Source organism: Rattus rattus, chromosome 11 (genome assembly GCF_011064425.1).
Source record: "Rattus rattus isolate New Zealand chromosome 11, Rrattus_CSIRO_v1, whole genome shotgun sequence".
NCBI classification, from domain to species: domain Eukaryota; kingdom Metazoa; phylum Chordata; class Mammalia; order Rodentia; family Muridae; genus Rattus; species Rattus rattus.
Genome location: NC_046164.1, coordinates 4,355,928 through 4,380,951, shown reverse-complemented (window position 1 = coordinate 4,380,951; position 25,024 = coordinate 4,355,928). Strand labels below are relative to the sequence as shown.

Sequence of the window (25,024 nt, the reverse complement as noted above, 5' to 3'; positions counted from 1 at the left end):
ACTCCCGCCTACTTGTGCCTGTTCGTCATGGTACTTGGTCTGTTGAAACATTTTAACAAAGTTAAAAAAAGAACACAAAATGCTTATGCCATTCAAAATACAGCAAAAGTTCATTCTTAAAATTAGCAAAGATTTCTCCAGAATTCCCATTTTATTGTTCGTTTCTTTGTTTTGTTTTGATTTGATTTGATTTCTCCTCCTAAGAACTTCAGTACCAGGGAGCTGACCAGCTCAAGAACTGGTGGCTTTCAGTGGCTCCATTAATCAAGTCTTTCTCCTTATTCTTTAGAAAATACAAATTTTGATTCTTCTTTCTAAACCTTTCTTATATAAAGCCGAGGCCCTAAGTTTGTTGCACCAAACTGCAGACGACGCCGTCCTCCGTGTAAATACCCTGCCTCTCTGGCGGATGCAGCCAGTGGGACATGCTCTAGTTGACTCCGAAAGCCGTGCCTCACACTCGGGTGTGGTCAGAGTCGCACGGTGGTTGTCTGTCTCTCTCTCTCTCTCACTCAGACATTCTGCTCTCACCAACACAACATTAAAGATCAAATCCAGTTTCCTTTTGTTCCCCTACACCACAAGGTATCACCAACCAGCACCGATCTGTTTGTATAAATGGTGCTCCATCGTGCTTGTCGAAGTGTCTGGGGAAGGGCACACTGTGGTGTGACAGATGCTGAGGCAGGTACAACAGGCCACCATGGTGACCACACAGAGACAAACTTCAGTTGGCAGACATTGGCCATACATTTACCTCTGTGTCTTTCATGTGTTCAAGGCAGGAATGACCCCACCATGCCACTCCCCCCCACCCCCCATAACTGTCAGTGGACACTTACCTGCAGCCACTATGATAATCTCTGCCAGCTGAGTATGGGCCTTCAGTTGCTCTCTGGGTGTGTGTCTGTGAGCTATGGTCACCGTCGCATCGCCTGCAATGCAGAGGAGCCTCTGTGAGAAGTTACCCGGGCTTTCCAGAATTCTACCCATGAATAGGAACATGCTTGGACATGAATAAGTCACGTTAACAATTCAAAAGGAAGTCTAGATGAACCAGAACTTAAAAGTCTACCTTTCAACTAGAAACATGGACAATCCAATCAGTCTAAATGAAGGTAAGAGCTGCCCGTCCTCCGGCAGTGTTTCTTCTCAACTTTTTATCAACTGACTGTTCATCGAGTGGTGTTAGGGCTGTACACCAGTGTCTTAATGGCAGAGAAATAAGTACAGAGAGCAACAAGATAAATGTTCTTAAAGATGGATAATGTGTTGCAGAAGAATCAGTGAGGGATCAATTCTGCCAAGAGGAGATGTCAAGAAAGAGTCCCTAAAGGAGGAAGTATCTTTTAATGTTTCCAAGCATTAGTATAACAATTTGGGGAAAGGAAGAGAAGGACATTTCAAGCGAACTGTTACAGGAGGATAAAGTGGATTAGCTTGGGGGCTGCCTTTAGGAAGAGTGAAGGGGATGAGAGTAAGCAGGGAACTTTGGTGTGAAAGCCTGAGTGGTTTACAGACTAACAATGGAGAGTGGCTGTGCCATCCCAAGATGGAAACATGGGCCTGGGAAGAAGAATAAGACAAACCCAGTGATGAGATGACCCAGGGAGGAACATCCTGCAAGAGACTCAACTTTTCATCTCTCCTGGAAGATATCAAATCCTTCACACAAAACTGTACAATATAGGGCTTTAGAAAAATGAAAACTCCTATTTTTCCACAGACTTCACAGTATATAAAAGTCGTGTAAACAGGAGATAGTAAATACCACACACACAGAGATACAAGAAGGAAGCTCTTAGACAGCAGTGGCAGACTTCTAAAAATGACTATCAGTGCATTTCCTAAAGGTGACAGGCTCAGCTCCAAAACACATCAGTGGGCTCCTGTGCTGTAGCCATGAGAAACACAGGAGGAGGTTGGAGCCTGCTGGGGATGACAGTGTGCTTAACACACAGGATGACACAGAGGAGTTGTCCCAACAGGAAGCACTGGGAAAACAGTAAGAGGAGTGGAAAGAGAGATATTCCTCCGCCCTAACCCCCAGCAGAAGTGTCCTGGTCCACAAAATAGCAGGTCTACAAGAATCCATCCATTTAATGATGAGTAATAAGTTAGAAGGATTTGGTGAAGCATCGGTAAACAGCCCGACAAAGAACAAGTCTGGGGTGAGCTGGGGAGGTGACGAAACTTTTAGGATTCCAGTGGTCATTAGTCGAGTCATGATGACTGTGCATATATCTGAGTCAATGCAACCAGGCACCAAAAAGCAGTCACTTTACCTTATGAGAAATGTTAAAGCCAATAAAAGGAAGTATTTCAAAAGTGGCAAAAATAAAAAAATTAGACAAAAATGAAATATGTTTTAACTAGGTTACTATGCACAAACACTGTAACTTTTTTTTTTTTTTTGTTAGAGTTTAAAGTAATAAAACTCAGAGAGAGCAGGTTGAATTCATCCAAACTGATCTGTAATGGGCAAGTCCCAGAAAGACTTGGTTAAAGAAACTGGGGTATGACAACTTTCCAACCAACTAGTCAAATCAAGACTGAGAGTTGCAAACGAGTTTGAAAATTCAAGACTGTGGAGAATATGTCCCATGGTGAAAGGAATTCGCTACTATGTGTGCTTCGACTTAGCAAAACCTAATTGAAAAACATCCAACGGACTACTGGAGAGATGTGACATGTTTTAATACAGAAATAAGACTTTTGAAAGACGTGAGTTGGACTGATAGGCTACCATGGCTTGATCACCCTCTCCTCAGTCATCTTGAAAGGTAACTGCCATGGCAACAAGAGTAAACGGTGAGACCGGAAGTGCTTATTTAACCCGTGAGAGTCCTGGTGGGACCGGAAGTGTTTACTTAACCCGTGAGAGCCCTTGTGATTAATGCTTCCATGGGAGTGGATTTCTTATGAAAGATGATTTCAGCAGCAGCATCTTGTAATACTCGAGCTTCAGAGCTGTAAAGAAATGATCTCTGCTCTTAGATTACCCGCCTGTGGTATTCTGCTTAGAGCAGCAGAAAACTGACTCAGCCACTGACAAGTGCAAATGCTATTTACACTGCTTAGCTTACGTAGAAAGAACGCAACACACAAAGGTAGACTGGGAAGGGAAGGTAAAGTCCGCTGGTTGTTCATATATAATAATAGGAATCAACAAGTCCTCTTCAAAGCTAATTAGCCAACGACACAGGCCTATATTTCACAATATAAATATTCTGAAAGGTGGCTGTATATTGATAAATGTCAGGTAAGAAACAAAAACTGAAACAGTGGGAAATGTTACCAATTCTTTTACAGCATCTATAGATACTACACAAAAATAATTAAATCTACTATGTATTATAATTAGTGAGATAATAAGATCTTAAATATTAAGAAAAATAGAATAGGAAGTACATTGATAATGCTGACCATATATATTTACCATAAAAATAAATGATTTTCTCAGTGGCCTATAAAAGATAATGGAGGGAGAAATTCCATATTAAGTAGGACAAAGGTATATAAATTAGAAAGCAAAGGGGAAGGCTGGGTGTGGTGGCAGAAGTCTTTAATCTCAGTATTTGGGAGGCAGAGGCAGGAGGGTCTTTGAGTTCAAGGCCAGTCTCTCACATAATGAGTTCCAGAACAGCCAAGGCTATGTAGAGAGACCCTGTCTCAGTAAAGGGAGAGAGGGTTAAGGTAGCTGTGACGTTTAATGGCTGTAATTCCAGCACTCAGGAGCCAGAGGCAGGGAATTTCCAAACTGAGGCCATCCTAGGCTACATAAGGAGTTTGAGGCTAGCCTGGGATACACATGAAAACCTTATCCAAATCCTTATTTTAAAGGGGAATAAAAGCAGAAGGAAAGAGAAGGCAGTGGAAGAGGACAGAATGGGTTACTCAGTGACTATAAACATAAGTTCTAAATAAAATTGATACAATGAATTAAATGGATTCTAGTGAATATAAATGTATAATTAACAAAAGAGAAATGCATGAAGCAGAAGTTACAAACGATAGAAATACACTGTAGTCACTGACTTTAATATACCCTTTTCAGTTCCCAGCAGATGAAAAACAAAAATTACAATGACCATCATACGATTATAACTTATTAAACTCTGAAAATAAATAATATACTTTATGGACCGATTTAGTTTGGATTTCCATTGCTGTGAAGAGACACCATGACCAAGGCTACTCTTATAAAGGCCAACATTTAATTGGGGCTGGCTCACAGGTTCAGAGGTGCAGTCCGTTATCATGGTGGGAACATGGCAGCATCCAGGCAGGCCTGGTGCTGAGAATGAGCTGAGAGCTCTACATCTTCATCCACAGGCAGTAAGGAGACTCCCTTCTGCACCGGGTGGAGCCTGAACATAGGAGACCTCCAAGCCCATCACCAGAGTGACACAATTTCCTCCTACAAGACCACACCTCCTCCAATAAGGGCCATACTTTCTACTCAAGCCACTTCCTGTGGACCAGGCATTCAAACCTGGTATGGGCACCAAACCTACTCAAACTATCACAATATCCAAACAACCTTTTTAATAGTATTATTTTGGTTAACATGTTCATTAAATCAAAACATAATTATACAATACAAAAATAATTATCCTCGATCACAACTAGTAAAGTTATTATTGTTGACATAAAAGATCCTTCTATTGGAAATTTTTTAAAAAATCATTTCAAAGCATCAATGGATCAAAAAGAAAATACTAAGCAGTACTATAGAATTTCTAGAGATCTTTATAATAAAGCAGCTCATATTAAATCCAACAAATTAAATATGAAGCAATTCTTCAGAGATAATAGACCAAAGTTACTACATCAATAGAACAAAACCCAGAAAATTTAGTCCACCTTCTATATAATGTGTTAAAAATTACATAAAGAAAAAAGTACAGTAATAGAAAAGGTTAATGAATATAAAGTTTATATTTATATTTAATAAATAATGCAGAAATTATTATCATCATACTGTTAAAACACTGAGAGAATTCATCGCATTATCAACAAAAATGAACACGCATGCATGAATACATTACATGTAAAAACATGTTAGAAGATGCGTGGAAGACCTCATTGTAATAATAGATCAAAAGGTACCATGACCAGGAATGTGTAAAATCTACCTGGTATGAAATTCCCTAGAACAATACCAAGAGACATAAATTATACAGAGGAACTAGACAGGCAATCATGTTCCCGGGCTGAAAGCCTCACAAGTCGTGACCATTCTCCTATGGCTGTTGAAGAAACAGTATAACGCATCAATACTTTCCTTTTGGAGGGAAGCACCTAGTTGATTCTGAAGTTATTATGGAAAACATGCGAGGAAGTCCTGAAAAAAATTCTAAACTTATGAGCCCGAACTTTTCTCTCAAATCTTGCATTACTATAACAAACATTTGAGAGAAAATATGCGGGCTCCTAAGTTTAGAAGTCTCAGCCCACCATCGGATGGCCTCCCTGACCTGGGCGTGGGGCAGAGGTATGCTCTCACAGAATCCTTCATTTGCCAGAGGCTAATGGATACGGGGAGCCTAGGGTTCCACAGTTCTCCTCGAGAACATGCTACCAGCAGCTTCCGGTAAGTTCTGCCTCCAAAGTTCTCTTTACTCTTCACGCTCCTCCAGTCTGCCCAGGGAGAAAACCCTTACCACATGCATCCTTCGAGGACACTGTGGGAAGGGCGATGGGAGTAGTCAGAAGGAAGGGCTCATAAACGGAGTGTGAGGTGTTTGCAGAGCCTGTGAAACCTTTGAGTGTACCCATAAGTCTAGAGGACAGTCGGTGTTTGGAGTCATGAGCCTCCAAAGGATCGCCTAGGGATTGGTGTGGATAAAGATCTCAAGTATGAGTCTCAGTCTGTGTTTTGAGAAGCCACTATCAAGCCCAACCACAAATGTTCCTCCAAGCTTTCTGAAAATATTGATGCTTTGTTTCAGCTCCTAGATCCTCATTTCCATTTGTTGAGTGATGGGATTGGGCAACTGTATTTTTAAAGGCACCTCAGTGATGCGGAAGCCAGATGGGATTATGAACACTGGTTTAGACGCTGAAAGGGGGACCGGCTTAAAAACAGAGTAAACATGGACATGAGCGGTAGCTTTAATCTGCACTTAAATGATTAGAGAAATAGTCCTGCTAAATGTAGGCATTGCCTCAACTTGAAAAGCATGTCTTACACATTACTGAATCCATTACATAGTTTTCCATTTCTGTAAGAACCCTCAGGAGAAATTAAATGTTCTAAAATTAGAAAAATACTTTATTTTTCCAAAGCCTGTGTTCATTTTTAATCTTACGAATACTTATTCCTTTCTAACTATTCCTTTCTTCTGCTAACAAGTTTTAAAGGTGAGACTAATGACCCATCTATAAGTACTAAGACTGGAAGAAATAAATTCAGAAAATATATGCATAGTTCTAAAAATAAAACGTAGTCTGCTTGACAGTGTGAATATATCCATGAAAATTTAATGATGTCCTTATAGGCTCCATTTTTAATTCCAGCCCTTCTCTTTCTTTTACCATTTCTTGTTTCTATTACTTCAGAATCTTACTTTTTAAAAGATTTATTTATTATATATAAGTATACCATAGCTGTCCTCAGACACACCAGAAGAGGGCATCAGATCCCATTACAGATGGTTGTGAGCCACCATGTGGTTGCTGGGAATTGAACTCAGGACCTCTGGAAGAGCAGCCAATGCTCTTAACCACTGAGCCATCTCTCCAGCCCTCTTGTTTCTATTATGACTAAAACAGTTCCATGGATCTAAGAAGATGAAATTTTTAGTTTAAATGTAGTCTTAGTACGTAAATATTAAACGTGATCTTAGGGCTAAGGGAGTGAGCACCCAGTCAGTACAGGGCCTGCCATGGAAACATGAGGATCTGTGTTTGGGTGCCCAGCATCCATGCCAAAGCCACACATGGTGACGAACACCTGTAATCCTAGAGTTTGGGAGTGAGGGGCAGAGATGGGCAGACCCCTGAGTTCATCCACCAGCCAGTCTAGCCAATCAGTGAGCTTCTTTTGAGAAATGAAGTCTCAAAAGATAAGTGAGAGAGAAGACTCTTGATGTTGACCTCTGATCTACACACACACACACACAGAGAGAGAGAGAGAGAGAGAGAGAGAGAGAGAGAGAGAGAGAGAGAGAGAGAGAGGTGGATACATACATTATACACACAGCTTTTAAAGATTTCGTTATAATACTAATTGGAGTAGGTCTCTCAAAAGGTAGCATTCTTGTCTACTTATATGTAGAACCCATTCACTCTGTCCCACAGCAAGCTTTTCCCATAATGCTGTGCAACTGCTTCAAGCACTTCGCGTGCACCGTTATAATTAGAATCATTTACTTCTTGTGGGTTAATGAGTATCTTTCCCACTGCTCTTCAGTCTCAGGAGGACGGAGCCATGCCTGGTGTACACTGTTGTATTTTATTTATCTAGCAGCAGGGAAATCAGTTCCTCTATAAGCAAACAAGCTAAACAGAACTGTGACGTTTTGTTGTAGAAAAAGTGGCTTCCTTCCGTGAATGTCACCAGGAACTTCCCCTCCTTTACACAGTGTCCGGAGGATTCCTCTTCCCTTCCTGGTACTGATGTGGCCCATTCCAACCCTACTGATACAGGCGACTCTTGGTGGGGGCGGGGGGGATAGTGAAGATTTAAGTCATCATTCTTCTGTATGAGGGCTTATAATTTAAAATGTGAAAGAACAATCTGTGGGAGCACATATGGCTGCTTCTCTTCTTCTTTCCTTTCTTCCTTCCATATGAAAATGTCCTTTCAACAAATGACAAATTCGTATTTTAAAATCTGTGGCTCTATTTTGTACAGTGTTAGGCCAGTGCTTGGCGCATAAACCTGTCTTACAGACCTACTGTTGGATGAATTATTCTATTATCACTACCTATCCTTATGCTGAATTTTACAAATATAAAGCCTAAAATATTGTTCTTAAGAAGTTTACATCTAGCCGGGCACCGTGGCACATGCCTGTAATTCTAGGACTTGAAAGGCCGAGCCAAGACAATCGCTGTAAGGTCTAAAGCCAGCTGGAGTTACAGAGAGAGTTACAGATCAGCCAGGAGTCTCCTATGTAAGGAGACTTTATCTCAAACTGCCTCACCTCCAAAAAGTTCATATTTACTTCTTTTTGGAATGAGAGAGAAGTGGGAGAGAGAGAAAATCAGTATAAGGATGGTGATGGCAGGCTATACAAAGCCATGGCTGGGTGGCGGGGAGTGAGCGTTTCAGGCCTAAGGACCAGGACACAGAACTCCCAGGAGTATGAGGAACGGAGCTTTGGTTCTGTGACGTCTCAGCGTACAGTGGGGTTACTCGGCAGGTGTCGTGGCTGAGAAGGTAGGGTGATGAGTGTACAGAGGTTAGGGCGTTCTGGGCTGACAATGGGGCTAATGAGTGGTATTCTGAGGTCATGTATCAAAGAGAAAGAAAGCAACAGAGGATAGAGAAAAAATTTGTATTTTGCTTTGTCCTGGTGGGGCTTTCTGAAAACTTAATGTTTACAGTTATTTAGTGTGGGAGGGCAGGTAGGGCTTGCGTGTACCACAGCAGGTGTATGGAGGTCAGAGGACATTTTGCAGGAGTTGACTCTTATTGTCTACTCTGTGGGTCCTACGGATCAAACTCAGGTTGTTGACTTGGTAGCAAGCAGCTCCACCTACCGATTGGTCTCAAGCCTTGCTTTACTTCCACCAAGACTGTGGTCCTGTGAGGAGAGACTCTCCCTCTGGAAACTGTGGTAGCTGAACCTCTCCCTTAGTCCCTGCAGTGCCTGTGCTCACCAGCAGGGGGCGCTATCCCTGCTTCCTTTCCATTTCTCTCCCTCTCCCCTCCCCCTCCCCTTCCCTTCCCTATCTTTCTTTCTTTCTCTCCTTTCCTTCCTTCCTTCTATTCATTTTTCATTTTTTCTGTTTTCTTCTTTTTTCTTTTCCTTCTTTCTTTCCTCCTGTTTTCTTTTTTCTTTATTCAACTCAGTCTTTCATACAAAGCATCAACTGTAGCATTCCAACTGCAGGGCCTCCCCTCCCTCCACCTCTCCCACCGCACCCCACTCCACCCCACCCCCACCAGACAGTCCCACCTTTGTACTTAGGGATTTAAGGACATTCCCACTCTTGAATAGTTCAAGCCCCAAGTAAACAAGAAGATTTTTCTTACAAAGTATCCCAGCTTTGTGCTCTTAGTGTCAAAACTTAAAGAGAGCTGGGAACAGAAACATTTAAACTAGGTGACAGTGTGTTTTTATTTTTAGTGAAAACATTTTTGTCTTTGAGATAAACTTGAATGATTAGGCTTCTCAGTCTCCTTTGGTAAAACAATACACAGTGTGTGCTAAATGCTCAACAATTGTGCCATTAGAACAAGTTCTATAGATATAAATTTGCAGTTAATCCTCCTTCATTATCCCCATTAGCTAACAATGCATGTAATTACTGCTCTGCCAGGCGAAGACTTCCAAACACTAACTTTCCCAGAGACTCCAGACTCCAAATATTCAGTAAGCACTCGCCCCACTTCACTATGTGAATAACATGTGTCCCAACGCTCCTATTAAATGTGTATTAATTAAACACCACCCATGTAGCAAACCTTCAATATCATTTTTACTATAACTTTTTACCTTTCGGATACAGTACTTATAACGGCTACAAGGTACCACTATAATAAAGGTAAACTTAACTTTGTAAAACCTAGGTTTGTAAGCAACATTATAGTCAATTCCAAATGTATTCTGTTTTTAGCATTCATTAAAGTGGAGAAATGTTATTGAACAAAATATAAAATGTTTCTAAGTAATCGGTTTTAATTCTATAATTCTCTTCTCAAAAATCATTAGGAGTTAGGAACTAGGTCTGCCCCAAGCCTACCTTCAGTGACTCAGGGCCAGAAGTCACACCATTGCTAGCCAAAAAATGCAACATGTCCACTGTTGCAGTGAGTCACCTACCCTTTAAAAAGTCCAGGCCCTCATAGTCTCTCTGTGTGTCTTTCTCCAATCTCTGTCTATCTGTCTCCCTCTGGTCTCTCTGTTTCTGACTCTCTGTCTCTGTCTCTGTCTCTGTCTCTGTCTCTCTCTCCCCTCCCCACTTCAAGGCAGCCTTTCACCCCTCCCCTTCAATAAGTCTCTTGCATAAGATCTTATGCACAGTGTGATATCTGTGGCATTTGTTGGGCCCCAATCTGTCAAGATACTCTTCTGCCACAAACCCCAAACAATTGCCACCATCAATGTGTGTTTATTTTGCTATTTTACTACATACGTATCTATAAATAATTAAATATGCCAAAATATTGCCTTATATATTGCAATATTTTTAACATAGTATTTTGTAGCCTTAAATTGGATAAAAAGGGGATGGATTTTCTAAGGTAGTTTATAAATAATTCATAATTGAAATATGACAAGAAATTAGAAAAAGCACAATGTCAGGTAATATTGGAATATTATGGAACGAGATATCTAATGGTGGCTTTGTAAACCTTCATAAGCTGAATTTGTTCTTTCAAAAGAAAACTAAATATGATTTTAAAAGTCAAAATTAAAGCTCAGCAGGAAAATAAACTAAATATCAAATTAAAGCCAAAGAAGAAAACTTCTGTTACCTTGGGGCTCCTCATGTAACCATGTGAGCGGTGGGTTAGAGGTTCTTAACTTAGAACTAATTGAGATAACAACTGTTATGGCTACACAGGGTGACTTATTTAACCCATTGTGTGCCAGGCACTAATGCCTCAAACCCGCTGTAACTAGTGCTGTATTAAATAAAACTTATCCTCTATTCACTTTTCACAATAACTACGTAAGAGAGATGTGAATGCTATGCACTTCTTACAGACAAGAACAGCAATGGTCTCTAAGGAGAAATTGGCTGATGAAAGTTGTAGGATGGGCAAGAATTCTACAGCTTCATCTATGGCTTGTCCTAAGCACAGCAGGTACTCAGCCCTAGTTCCCAGTCCTGGGACTTCCTCGGAATCCACCAGAGCCTTACAAGCTCATCCCTCTGTCTGAAAATGGGAATAACAATTCTATGTACCCGAACCACTGAACTGGCTAGACAGTTCATAGACGGTGCTCCTCAGAACATGGGGCTGGAAATGGTGTGTGGTACGATATTGATGAGATGAGAAAACAAAGTGTTGAAGATAAAAAAAAGCTAGCTGGCTGTCTTTTGATCAAAGTTTCCATAAAAAAAAAAAAAGTATGCCCTTCTAAAATTCCTTCTGGTCTTACCTTGCTTAACAGAAAACCATCACATGACAGCCACTGTCAACCAAAATTCTACACCTGGGAGGAGGGCAGACAGTAAAGTGAACCGGAAGGGAAGAGTAAGCCAGCAGGAAGGAGGCCTTGGAAGGACTGTGCATGCACAACTGCCTGGAGTCACTACCAAGCCCTGACTCACTGTGATCATATGCATGTATTAGTTTCCTATGATAGGTTCTTAAAACAGAAACAGAAAGTAATATTCAAAGACTGCCTGTTCATCCTCATTATTCATTACTAATTTTTTTTTGAGACAGTGTCTCACTAAGTAGGTCAGGCTGGCCTAGAACTCACTACATAGACCAGGGTGACCTTGAACTCACAGGCCGACCTTGCCTCTGCTTCCTGAATGTTAGGACATCAAATGCATGCTGCCGCACCTGCCCGTTGCTTTAGACAAGTTAGAATTGTGTGTATTTTTCATAGGACTTTGTGTTCTAAAAAATCTCCATATATGAATTGTGTCAGTCAAGACCCTAAAAGAAGACTTGCCAAAAACCTGATATCAGGAAACTAAAATTCAACATGATTCATACTACTTTAAAAAAAATCTCTATAAACCTTTGTATATGTGTGGGTGCTTAACTACACCTATTGTGGTAGTGTGTCTACATGTGTGGGCATTTACCACACCTATAACCATACATGTAACTATGTGTGGTAGGGTACATGTGTGGGCATTTACTACACCTATAACCATACATGTAACTATGTGTGGTAGGGTACATGTGTGGGCATTTACTACACCTATAACCATACATGTAACTATGTGTGGTAGGGTACATGTGTGAGCCCCTCTCGTTGTAATGAAGGAAGCCAGCTAAGTGCTTACTGTATAAAGATTAGGCAAAACGCCCTAAACAGGAAGGATAATCGGTAAAGGTCCCAGTGGACATCACTGGCACACACACGGACTGCTTCTACTGAAACCTCGAACTTGGTCTGAGTAACCATTTGTCCCCTGCCACAGCATTGGCTCAGGCAAACTGTAAGCAGTGCCCTTTGCCTTTTGCAAAATATCCTTTCTCTGGTCACCAGTCCTCACTCTGGATCTGTCAGGTTCAGGGATGAGACAGCTGAGAGCACCAAGGTCGTCTAACCCACATAGTCAGCTCTAAGTCCTGGGTCTCTTCCTATTAAGGGAACTAACCAATGGTCTTGGGATGTGCTAAGCCATTTTACTGCTCAACACCCAACTGTAGGCTTATAGTTTTTAAATCCTGCTTTAATACGTGTTCTTCAATGTGTTAACCTCCCTTCTAGCCCACCACCCACCAGATGGAGGGAAAGGGAAAGCTTAATATGGCCAAGCAGGATTTGGACCTGCTTAAAAATGGTTCTTTGGGGACGATTTTAATCTTTGTTGTCAGAATATTAGTACTTCAGTTCACACAAATCAGCAGTGGTAGCTGGATCCACTCACGAATACCATTTACAAATTAGCAATGGCAGTTTGATCCAGAAACAAAACAAAAAAACAGAAACACAACCATGAGTTTTGCCAATTGGATGAGTCTGTGCGGAAGCTGGAAGGGTCACCAAAATATCATGAGACGTTCTTGGGTGCGTTTCTCTCTACAAAGTCACAACAAACAAAACCAGCAAAAACGGCAAGTGAACCGGTGTCACGGCATCGTCAGTGAAGACCAGCATCAACAAAGCCCAGCAATAAACATGTCAAGGCAAACCAGGGCCACGCAGCATCCACCGCTGTCCGTGGGGTTACAGTCAGACCCTTCCCAAACGTCACGTGTTCTCCCAAGCGTCCACTCTAGCAAAACGTCACATGGCCTTTTCATAGGCAACTTCTAAAAATCTACCACATGTCTGTCCTCAGCGAAACGTCCTTCCATGCAACTGCTTCAACAAAGACAGTTTCTTAAAAAAAAAAAAAAATATGAATGACATGACCACATGAAACCGAGTCTCCAAAAATTAAAAAATTTCCACTTCACTTAACTTCTAACAGTTTGGAGAATTTTCCGAAGTAGTGACTTTTATGTCTCTAGTGGCTATTATCCATTCTTAATGTCTATATTGCTATTGGTTTTTTTTTAAATATTTGCAGGCATAATAAGTTAAAAAAATGAAAGGAAGAAACAAACAAACAAACAAACAAATGAAAAAGAAGCAAAGAAAGGAACAGAAAGAAACAAAGCAAAAGAAACAGACCAAAGGGGTCCCGTATTTTCAGGAGCAGTGGTGTGAATTGGCCTCCAATTGGTGGCACTCTTTGGGAATGATTAGGAGGTGTGGCCTGATGGGGGGCGGGGCATCACTGGGTTTTGAGGTTTTAAAGCCTCTGTCCAATCTCTGTTTTCCACCTCCTGCTTACTGATAGGGATGTGCACTCTTAGCGGCTGCTCCAGCCTCCGGCTACCTCCCCTCCATCATAGTGACCGTACCACTCTGAACCGTAAGCCTGAAATGAGTTCTTCCACAGCCTCTTTGGTCACGGTGTTTTATCACAGGAGCAGGGAGGTAACTCCCACATCAGCAATCCCTCTGTGCCCAGGGTTTCACACCCTGCAAGCGATGAGCCGCAGAAACCCGCACTCACCTCCGGGGCGCTCGTGCTCTCCATCCGTGTGCAGCAACATGGCGATCGGCATGCCCACGTTCTTGGATCGTCCTGCCACAACCACGTTTTTCCCAAATGTTTCAATGCCTTTAAAAATACAGTCTCCTTCAATGCGTGACTAATGCAAGGGGCAAATTAAGTATGTGAAAAGTCCACAGAAGCATTCTGTAAAAACTTCTAATTAAGTGTGGATTTCATACCCTGTCTAGAGCATGCCCTCACTGGATTATTTATAAATATTTCTCTTCCTCTCTCATTATGTCCTTATTTAAAAAAACCACAAAAATTCTCAAGTTGCCATTAAAATCCTTTTAAATACCAAGTTTCCCAGGAAGTGCACAGTCTTAAAATACGTTAACTGCTAATTAGACTGGAAGTTCATACAACAGTATTAAGCACCAATGGCAGTCGGGCTTCTAGCGAAATGGGATAACAGAGTGGAAGGTTCATGCACTTTTCTTCACAAAATCAAGCAGTACACTACAGAGTTAACGCTGTATCTTTTGTGGGCACCAGGAAGACATTGGAACCAAGATGTGTCCAAGTACTGATGAGCAAGTGTATGATTCTAGAATCTGCTTTCTCTTGGAGAGTTTGTTGATCAGTTAGAAAGCAGAGGATTAGAAGGAAAAAGATGATTCCAGAAAGGAAGTGACTGTGGGAGGGGGGGGCAGGAAAGCCATTATGCCATTATGTGCTAAGCCACCGAGCTCCATGAATGTACCTTCCAGCCTGTGAGACCATATTGAGCCTGATACTGTCAAAGCCTGCATGCTTGTATTAAAAACTATAGTCAACGGACAGGGAGCCTATATACGCGACACATTATCTTAGTAAGAAAATGTTCTCCACTTTGACAAGATCGTCATCAAAATTCATAATTTGAAAGTAGGAAGTCATGGCCACATCTGGGTAGTCCGCTCTCGCTGCAAGCTACAGTGTCCCTGCCTGTCACATGCTCTTCCGGTTTTCTCTTATGCTCTCCTGTTCTGTGCGATTGATAAACGTACAGCCCTTTTACAGGCTTTAGTTTCTGCTCATCACTTCAATCACGTGTACACAGAGGTGGTTCTACCCAGCCAAGGCCCCGACGAGGCTCCTCGGCAGATGATCCTGGTTTCACACACACCCAGGTTACCAACCTGCTCTTTTGATGATTTCCCAAACGGCGCTGGCCGTGGCGGGGATCAGCGAATGCTGGTCAAGGCACAGTCTTCCGATATTGATAATGTGAAACCCGTCTACGTCTTTTTTGGGAGCGATCCCATTGCATATTGTTCTCTCATCCACGTGGTCTGAAAAATCAAATACAATTGGTCTCCTTTAAAATGTCTGCTTCTGTTAAAGCTGGAGAATGGGAAATGGGGGTGTATAGCTGGACCACTTATGATTTCGCTCAGGAGACTGGCTACATCTAGAGCGTGGGCTACCAAGGGCTTACAGCGGCCGAGCTGGTGAACTGTCTGTAATTAAACCCTTCTATGGGAGTGCAGCAGCAACGTGCTTGCAGATTTAAGGGATTCGAATCCACTTTTCTCTACCACAAGATGCTTCCACTAATAGACTACTGTTAAAAATTTAAACAGGGAAAATTACATGGGGTAAGAGAGAAAGCCACAGGGGATAACCAAATGTGGTCATAAATTCTGCTAAAAATCTTTGACTCACCACTAACGGCAAGGACTAAAGAGGAAGCAGGGTTACAGCTATGGCACAGGAAACAAAAAACAAAGCTGAGATGTCAGTCTGGGACAGGCATTTTCACAAACCCTCCGCTTAACTACAGTGTCAAATAAATATTCTCTGGATGCTACATTGAAAAAGCAAGACAGAAAATATTTATCAGGTGCCTGCTTGGCCCAATATCATCCATAATTGTCCATCATTAACAAGAGGAGGGCAGGAGAGGAATGGGAACAAGGCTAACCTCACAGAGCCACGCCATCCCAATCTGAGTCTACTGTGGAGATTGGAAATGGTCCTCTAGGCCTTCCATCTCAACCTTCCAAATGCTTTGACCTTTAATGCAGTTGTTCATATTGCGTGACCCCGACCATAAAATTATCTTCATTTTATACTCCATAACTGTAACTTTGCTACTGTTATGAACTGTAGCGTAAATATCTCTGTTTTCCAGATTTATTTATTTTTATTTTTATTTATTTATTTCCATATTTATTTTCCAGATATCCATGGTCTTACACAAGGTGGCACCCACAGGTTGAGAACCACTGCTCCAGGCACTAAAGGAGTGGATCTCTTTCTCCACAGGTCTACAAACTCCCTCTCCTACAGACACAGAGACGGCTCGTGATTCTGGGGACTTGCTATGCAGACACCAGGGTTAGAGCCTACGCATCCTTCCTAAGCTTAGCTTTTTCTTTATGATTCTCTGGTGTGCACTGAAGTGTATGTGGACATCGAACAAGACCATATTCCTCCGAAGAGGTTGGGAAAAGTTTTCTTAAGTCCTCTGTCTCTGGGGAGGGGAACACCCATAAAGAAGGGGGGGGGGGATGTTTGCCTGGAAACCGGGAAAGGGAATAACACTCGAAATGTATATAAGAAATACTCAAGTTAATAAAAAATAAAATAAAAAGGAAAAAAAGAAATATACATGTTACAAATCTCAAAAAAAAAAAAGTCCTCTGTCTCTGAAGCACCATCTGTAGTAATTTCTGTCAAACATTACTACCTTCAAAGCAGTGTGTATTCTATAAAAGAAAAGACTCAAAAAAGTATTTCTTTCCTAATAAAAATTTAGACCCACAGTAGCGAGGAAGAAATGGTGCTTTGAATGAATATCCTAGTAAGAGCACCAGTGGAAGGGGAAGCCCTGGGTCCTACTAAGACTGAACCCCCAGTGAACTAGACTGTTGGGGGGAGGGCAGCAATGGGGAGAGGGTGGGGAGGGGAACACCCATAAGGAAGGGGATGGGGGAGGGGGATGTTTGCCCGGAAACCGGGAAAGGGAATAACACTCGAAATGTATATAAGAAATATTCAAGTTAATAAAAAAAAAAAAAAAGAAGAAGAAATGGTGCTTTGGGGACCTTGCCTGCCCAGGGAAAGTCTCAGGATCAGTAATTTAGACTCAGATTTTTATTAGCTAGCCCTCTCCCATAACTTGTCTGGCCAGAGTTTTTGAAGATTAAATTAATAATACAGAGGACTAGAGACGGAGCCTGTGCACACACATATTTTGATTTTTTAATTAAATTATTTAAAAAATTTTTGTATATATATGCATAAATTATATCTAAACCTTTTTAAAAGAAATATACACCATACAAATTGTATTTTGAGATGAATAGACTCAGAAGCAGATGATAAAAGAAAAAGCAAAAGATGGGAAGGAAAGCCAGAAACTACTGTTTTCATAAATTCCTGAATGTGAAGAAGGTTTTGTTTGTTTAATTGTTTGTTTTTGAGACGTCTTAAAACAGATATGCCCATAAACTTGGACATAAAAATCACCCTCTTAGGATGTTTTCACCCTGGATGTGAAAGAAAGAGACATTAATGGCTACAGAGACCAACCAATCCCTCAAAGACCTCAAAGACCAATGGTCTCAGTGGTAACACAGTTTCAAACGGTGCTTGCTCGGTGCTGCCACCTGGTGGTACTACACTCCATTTACAGGACGGTTTACCTCTTCTTGTCTATCATAAAAAAAAAGTTACTTAAACAATTTTTAAAGTAAATAGACAACGTTATGAGGGTAGGACTATAAAAACCCATGTCAAAATTATTTGAAGCTAAAATGTGTTCTAGAAATATTGTTTTTTCCTTTGAAATGAATCTTAAATTGAATTAACAATAATTAGCAAATAATTCATTATTTTTTCATAATAAGGTATATTCAAATCTGCCGCTGAAAATGAACACATTGACAAAAGCCTGTGTTTACCCTTTAGACAAACAATCTAACTATTGAGCCATCTCCATACCTGTTCCAACCTGCTTCAGACGTCACCCTGCCTCCTGCAGCTCCTATCTTTTCAGTGCCTGAGTCTAAAAGATGTAATGGTGGGAGAGAGCATCAGACTGGTGTAATATTTACACATGTAATAAATCGGAATTTTAAATTACTATTCTGTGGCAAGCGATTCTTTATGCTGATTATTTTATTTGATGTTCAAAACCCCATATGGAGCAGGGGACGTCTTTACGTACCAGATGGGGAGACGGATGCAGAGGGGTGACTAGTTAACGGCAGGGTCAAGACTCAGTCCCAGACAATTTCATTATAAGACGTGCCTTTCCCGCGTCACTGTCTCTCTGAATGTGGAACGGTGTAGCATGAACACAGGCACTGCAAACATTTACAGCGTTCACTAGCTTAGACTCACATCTCGGAAATGTATGAACTGTGATTAATACATTAGCAGGGGGCGATCAGTCTCCCTGGATATAATTCAGCTAATCAGAGGGAACGAACTTAATCTCCGTATTCTTATCACCAAATTACGCGTATAACAGCTCCACTCCCCAGGGTTATTGTAAAAATTCAAACTGAAGTAATAAATATAAAATCTTCATACGACCAAGGCTTAGTTCAGTGGATGCCGACCACTGGTATTTTTGTGTACACGCTGTTGGCTTTCTGTATAGAAAAGTACCTTCTCTCAAAACTCCCTCCCATTTCCAGTTTCTTATTCAGGGAACACAAGCTTCAAGCAGTTTGTCTGTACAACAGATAGGTAACCAGTGCCATCTACTGGCCATTAGTGACAAAATCACCAAATAAACGTCACAAAGGCAACGTGTGAATATATATTTGATTTTGTTGGAACAAACTAAATATAAAGTAGTCAGGAACTCTGACAAGGAATATACTAGTCTGGAAAATAACTGTAAGACATTTTTGAATTATAAAAAATTAGATATATATATATACATATACACACACATTTATATTCATAGTGTGTAATATGATGTTCTGCCACACGTGTACTTTATGTAACGGCTACCTGAATCTATTTTTTTTGTGTGTGTGTCAAGCCAGGAGAGGAAGAGAGGAAGAGAGGAAGAGAGGAAGAGAGAGAGAGAGAGAGAGAGAGAGAGAGAGAGAGAGAGAGAGAGAGAGAGAGAGAGAGGAGGAAGAAGGAGAGAGGAAGAGTGGAAGAGAGAGTGAGAAGGCTACCTGAATCTAATCATCACATTCTACACGTCTTTTTGTGTGGTGAGAATATGTAGACCTGTTTTGTGGCAATACATAATTCACTCTCCCATGGTGTTGTCCGATAGGTCTTTGGAAGTTACTTGTCATATCTAACCAAAGTATTAAGTTCCTTGGCTGATACTTCACCCCCACCCCCACCCCAGCCCCTTATAGACTGTTCTACAGTGTATTTCTCCAGGTTTGAAATGTTTGTTTGTTTGTTTGTTTCTGTGTTTATGGCATGGCCTCACGGAGCCTGGGCTGGCCTTGAGTCACTGTGCAGCCAGGCTTGGCCTAGTTTGACATGTTTCAGACCCCACATGTTAGTCCAATACTGTCTCGGGACGTGGTTTGTTTCAAATGCAGGTCCTTTCCACGTGCTTACGAAGACTGCTTTCACTCATTGATAAGTGGCTATTAGCCCAAATGCTTGAATTACCCTAGATGCCTAGAACACATGAAACTCAAGACGGATGATCAAAATGCCAATGCTTCACTCCTTCTTTAAAAGGGGAACAAGAATACCCTTGGCAGGGAATAGGGAGGCAAAGATTAAAACAGAGGCAGAAGGAACACCCATTCAGAGCCTGCCCCACATGTGGCCCATACATATACAGCCACCCAATTAGACAAGATGGATGAAGCAAAGAAGTGCAGGCCGACAGGAGCCGGATGTAGATCTCTCCCGAGACACACAGCCAGAATACAGCAATACATAGGCGAATGCCAGCAGCAAACCACTGAACTGAGAATAGGACCCCCATTGAAGGAATCAGAGAAAGAACTGGAAGAGCTTGAAGGGGCTCGAGACCCCATATGTACAACAATGCCAAGCCACCAGAGCTTCCAGGGACTAAGCCACTACCTAAAGACTATACATGGACTGACCCTGGACTCTGACCTCATAGGTAGCAATGAATATCCTAGTAAGAGCACCAGTGGAAGGAGAAGCCCTGGTCCTGCCAAGACTGAACCCCAGTGAGCGGATTAGCAGGGAGGCGGTAATGGGGGAGGATTGGGAGGGAACACCCATATTGAAGGGGGGGGGAGGGGTTAGGGGGATGTTGGTCCAGAAACCGGGAAAGGGAATAACATTCGAAATGTAAATAAGAAATACTCAAGTTAATAAAAAAAAAAAAAGAAGAAGACTGCTTTCCTGCCATTTGGGTGTACGAATACGTCTGTATTTTGAATTTTAACCTATTATTAGATATTCATGGTTCACAAACATTTTCTCCAACTCCGCAGTGTTGTCTCTCACTCTGCTGTTGACTTCTTACCGTAAATCAGTTTTGAATGTGATATTTTCTCGCTCTTCGTGCATTGCTTGGGGGTGTCACAGCAAGAAATATTAGTACAGACCAGAGGCTAAGACACAGTCTCTGAATTTTCCTTTTGTAGTCTATCGTTTCATTTAAGTGGTTAGGTACTTTTGCTTTAAAGGGTGATATGAGAGTCTATGTCTTTCTGTTTCCTCCCACACCATTTCTGGATGAGAACATCATTTCCTCCAGATCTGTTCGTAGAAATTCTGACAGATATAGTTGACCACGAGTGGGTTGTCCCACTCTGTCCAATGTGCTTCACGGATCCAGTGTTGGTTCCACGTTGCTGTGACTACGGTAGCTTTGCAATGGTTTCTGAATGCAGGTGGCTTGAGTTGCTGTGACTACAGTAGCTTTGCAGTGGTTTCTGAGCACAGGTGGCTTGACACTGCCACCTTTCTTCTGCCTTTGTTTATTTGGGACTTTGGTGGCTCCATATGAATTTCAGGATTGCCTTTTGTTTCTTTGGGAAGTGTCATTGGAGTTTTGGGCAGGATTTCATTGACTTGGTAGATCATTGTCAACAGCCTGGCCCTTTTAAAATGAGTACTATAAATAGTTCGTGAAACTGTTTGAGGACTGTCTAAATGCAAGCGTGGGGACTTTCAAATGAAGCAAACTCTGAGTTGATGGCTTGCAACTAAAATCAGACTTTCTCCCATTTTTGCACGAGTTAAGCAATTGATTGACAAGTACTTCTGGATACTTTAGACAGTCAATCTAATGTCAGTAAACTCCTGATCGTCTTTAAATCTCATTTCCCTGCAGGATAAACTAGAGTGCCCCGTGTGTTTGCTTCTTCCCTAGTTTTGAAAGAAGGAGATGCATCCCGACATCAGCTTTTCCAGGACGCGTCTGCAGTGTCATCTGCAGACCATTTTTCTCAATGGGAAACTTTGAAAACATCTAAGATCCCTTCCGACCTGATCATGTTTCAAAGCAGTGGTTCTCAGCTTCCTGATGCACCAAACCCTTGATACATTTCCTCACTTTGTGGCAACCCCAACCACAGAATTATTTTGTTGCCGCTTCACAACTGTAATTTTGCTACTGTTATGAATTGTAAATGTAAGTGTCTGATTATATAGGATATCTAATATGCGGCCCTGGGGGGTGGGGCTCTCCACCCAGAGGCTGAGAACCACAGATTTAAGGTGATGTCATAGCAGAGGGTAAGAATGAGAAATCTGAGATTTACAACAAAAGGAAACCTTCGGTATATATTGAGATACTGTGTGTTTGTCTAACAAAGCATAAATGCGGTCCATCAATTTAAATATTAACTCACGTCACAATGGCATCGTGCAGCCTTGCTTTTGTCACGTCATAAGAATTTATCTACTGGGTGATTTAAAAATTCAGATATTATCCCCTATACTTCACCAGTACACTTGCATAGTTTAGACACAAACAGATTTCAGAACTACGGTTCAGTGAAATCGTATCAGCCCTCCAATAGCGTCGTTCAAATTTCGGCTCTGGTGCTACACTAACCATGGCTATGTAAATGCAGTGAGCATCTTGTCACGGGCAAGCTTGGCGGTCCTTGGCTGACCTTGTATTTCGGGAGCATTGAATGTTTACTATTCGGTTTGCGTGTAGACGTAATGTGTGTCCACTCTGCACTCACGTGATATGCAAACACAGAACAGATCAAGGGGATGAGCCTATCAGTGTGAGAGACAGAGAGACAAGACGCACTGATGCTGTGAGTAGATCGGGAAAACAGTGGGCAGCAGGGAGAGGCAGGCGACGCCTATGCCTGCGCGAAGCAAAGGAGGAGCTACGCTGTAAACCCTGGCATCAACGCGATCCGACACGAGTGTGAATGGAGACGGGCAAACCAACCGTAGGGCTAACACTGGATCCTGTGAGGAGATGTCGCTGTGCAACACGGAACTCAGTGAAGGCCAGGGTCAGGAGATACAGCAAGGGGCTGTGGTGAAAAGCAAGACAGAATCCCAGAGGAAGCAGCGTCTGCTGAGACGTCACAGTAGGGAGGTCCCAGCAATGCCCCTGAGGTTGACTGAATACACACACAAGAGATCACCGCTCAGGAAGGAATGTCAGGTGCGTGACAGCCACTGGAAAGAGGTTTGCTCCCCTCAGTCGTACACTGAGCAAGCGGTCACTGTGCCAACCCCTCCTGATGTAGCTTTATTTAAAAAAAAATAAACAAAAAGCCAGACACTTTAATTCTGTGTCTAATGCTTCGAAAGATAATATCGTAAATAAATATTAGTCATACTACTTTTTATTTCCTTATATATCGTCAAACCGCAATAAGATAGTTTTTAATACGTGACCAAAACGTTCGAGAGACACAAAAGAACTGCTAATTTTCCCCATTGTTTTTGCAGGAGCACGGCCTGCCTTCAGCTTGCAGTCTGCTGCGGCTGTGCCCTGCTGTACCGACAGGTATGTCTCGCGCAGGCCTGAATTTTCCATCCACAGTTTTTCATCTCGTAAGGATAAAGCATTAAGAAACTGTTAGCTATTGCCGCGGTACTAAGAAAACAGTCCGTCTGCTTCTGAACATGTTTTATAGTTTGCCCCCGACGTCACGAGGTGCCCTTTGTCCGGCCCAGCCCAGAGCATACCTGGAAGGGGTAGCTGAACTAATATCCCACTGACTCTTGGGTCCATGTTCAGTTGATCAGTGATATCCAAAAGTTCCTCCTGAGAAACATTCTTGGGCTTAATGATGAGCTCACTGCAGATGCCTGGAGGAAAACCAAGCAGAGGAAGTCACTTGAATACCATGTGGCCTTCATTAAAGGACTCTTCTCCAGTGAGCGAATGGAAGGAAAGCCCTTCTGCAAAGTCTCTGTTCTAATCACCAGGAGGAGGGATGTCTCTGTCACGCATGGATTCTCTCCTGATTCCTGTGCATTGTTTGGCTGCTACCCAGGTAACAGCTTGTGCTGACTGGTGAAGCCGGCTCATAGCAGACTTGAAGAGGCCCGGGAGACCGGAAATCAGTGAGGTTTAAGATTCAGCTACAGCAAATGTAATAAGTATACAGGCTCTTTAAATGCGAAGAGCCCTAGTGCCTCGCCCACAAAATATGAAATCACACTGAAAAAATTCCACAAGGACCCTGAAAACAGTAAGAAATTCACCCAAGTTTTAGTGATTGAATAATTGAATATCTCTAATAATAACAATCCGTGCTATGTGAATGGTGCTTATTGGCTAACTGCCTTTCATAATTATGTAACCTTATGTGATGTCTTAATCAGGGTTTCTATCTCTTCACATAACATCATGACCGAGAAGCAAGTTGGGGAAGAAAAGGTTTATTCAGCTTACACTTCATCACCAAAGGAAGTCAGGACTGGAACTCACACAGGGCAGGAACCTGGAGCTGATGCAGAGGCCATGGAGGGTGCTGCTTACTGGATTGCTTCCCCTGGCTTGCTCAGCTTGCTTTCTTATAGAACCCAGGACTACCAGCCCAGGGATGGCTCCACCCACAATGGGCCCTCCCACCCTTGATCACTAATTGACAAAAGGCTGGGCAGCTGGATCTCATGGAGGCATTTCCTCGAGGGAGGCTCCTTTCTCTGATAACTCCAGCCAGCACGTGTGATAACGGAAACGTTTAGTGACAGTTACAGCTGACACACACACACCTACCTACAGCAGAAGCGGCTCTGATCTTATTCCTGACGTAGGTGTGGCTTGCTGGGTTATCTCCCACTAAAATGATACTGAGGTGAGGCCTCCTGTTCCCAAGAGCAATCCACGATTCCACACCTTGCTGTAGTTCTCTCCGGATCTGTTTGGCCATTTCAGTTCCTGAGATGATAACGGCTTCGTGTCTGTGGGAAGCAAAACACTACATATAACACTAAAAAGCCAATAAGAAACACTCGACTGAAGAAATGTAAAGTACGGGAAGATTCAAAACAACCGTGGCGCCTGCTAAGATGACTGGGCAGTTAAGAGAACCCGTTACGGGGCTGGGGATTTAGCTCAGTGGTAGAGCGCTTACCTAGGAAGTGCAAGGCCCTGGGTTTGGTCCCCAGCTCAAAAAAAAAAAGAAAAAAAAAAAAAAAAGAGAACACTGTTACTCTTGCAGAGAAAGGATCAGATCCAGTTCTCAGCACACACGTGGTGGCTCACAACTGACTGTAACCTGTAAGTGGCCTCCACAAGCACTGGACACACGGTACACAGCCATGCATGTAGGCAGAGACACATAAAACAAAACTAAATATTCAAAAACTACTGTGAGTGTCTAAAATTGGACTTTTCTGGCTACACCTGACCTTCATTTTCAGGTTCATAAATAGTACTAATGAGCTTTGGGAAGGATTATAATTCCTTTGTACTTCTATCTTTTAATCTGCCCCCTCTAAACTAAATGGGCTCGTACCCCACAAAATTTATGCTGTAATTCTAAGCACCACTGTTCTAAGATTAGGAGGATGATCTTTGAGAGGGACTCGGTGTAGGGGGTCACTGCAAACACCACGGCCAACAGAGTAACGGTCCACGGGAGGCAAGAACCAAGTCTTGTTCAGCATGACTCAGTAGCCGGTGCTGGTTCAAACTTTGAAAGCCTGGAATTGGGCAGTTTACTTTAGGCATATGTAAGTGCAGGACAATGTTGTAAAACAATGTTTTTTG

The 25,024-nt window shown here is 42.2% G+C and overlaps 1 protein-coding gene across 1 annotated transcript in view; it reads right to left on the bottom strand.

Annotated features, from left to right (window-relative positions):
- Mthfd2l (methylenetetrahydrofolate dehydrogenase (NADP+ dependent) 2 like) overlaps positions 1-25,024 on the bottom strand; it is an 86,000-nt gene that overhangs the window by 46,189 nt on the left and 14,787 nt on the right. Inside the window, exons 2-6 of the mRNA XM_032916743.1 lie at positions 24,029-24,213; positions 22,990-23,112; positions 15,042-15,194; positions 13,879-13,986; positions 843-935 (exon numbers count right to left, since the gene is read on the bottom strand). Of these exons, the coding sequence (XP_032772634.1) occupies positions 843-935; positions 13,879-13,986; positions 15,042-15,194; positions 22,990-23,112; positions 24,029-24,213 (662 nt within the window). The remainder of the gene's footprint in view (positions 1-842; positions 936-13,878; positions 13,987-15,041; positions 15,195-22,989; positions 23,113-24,028; positions 24,214-25,024) is intronic.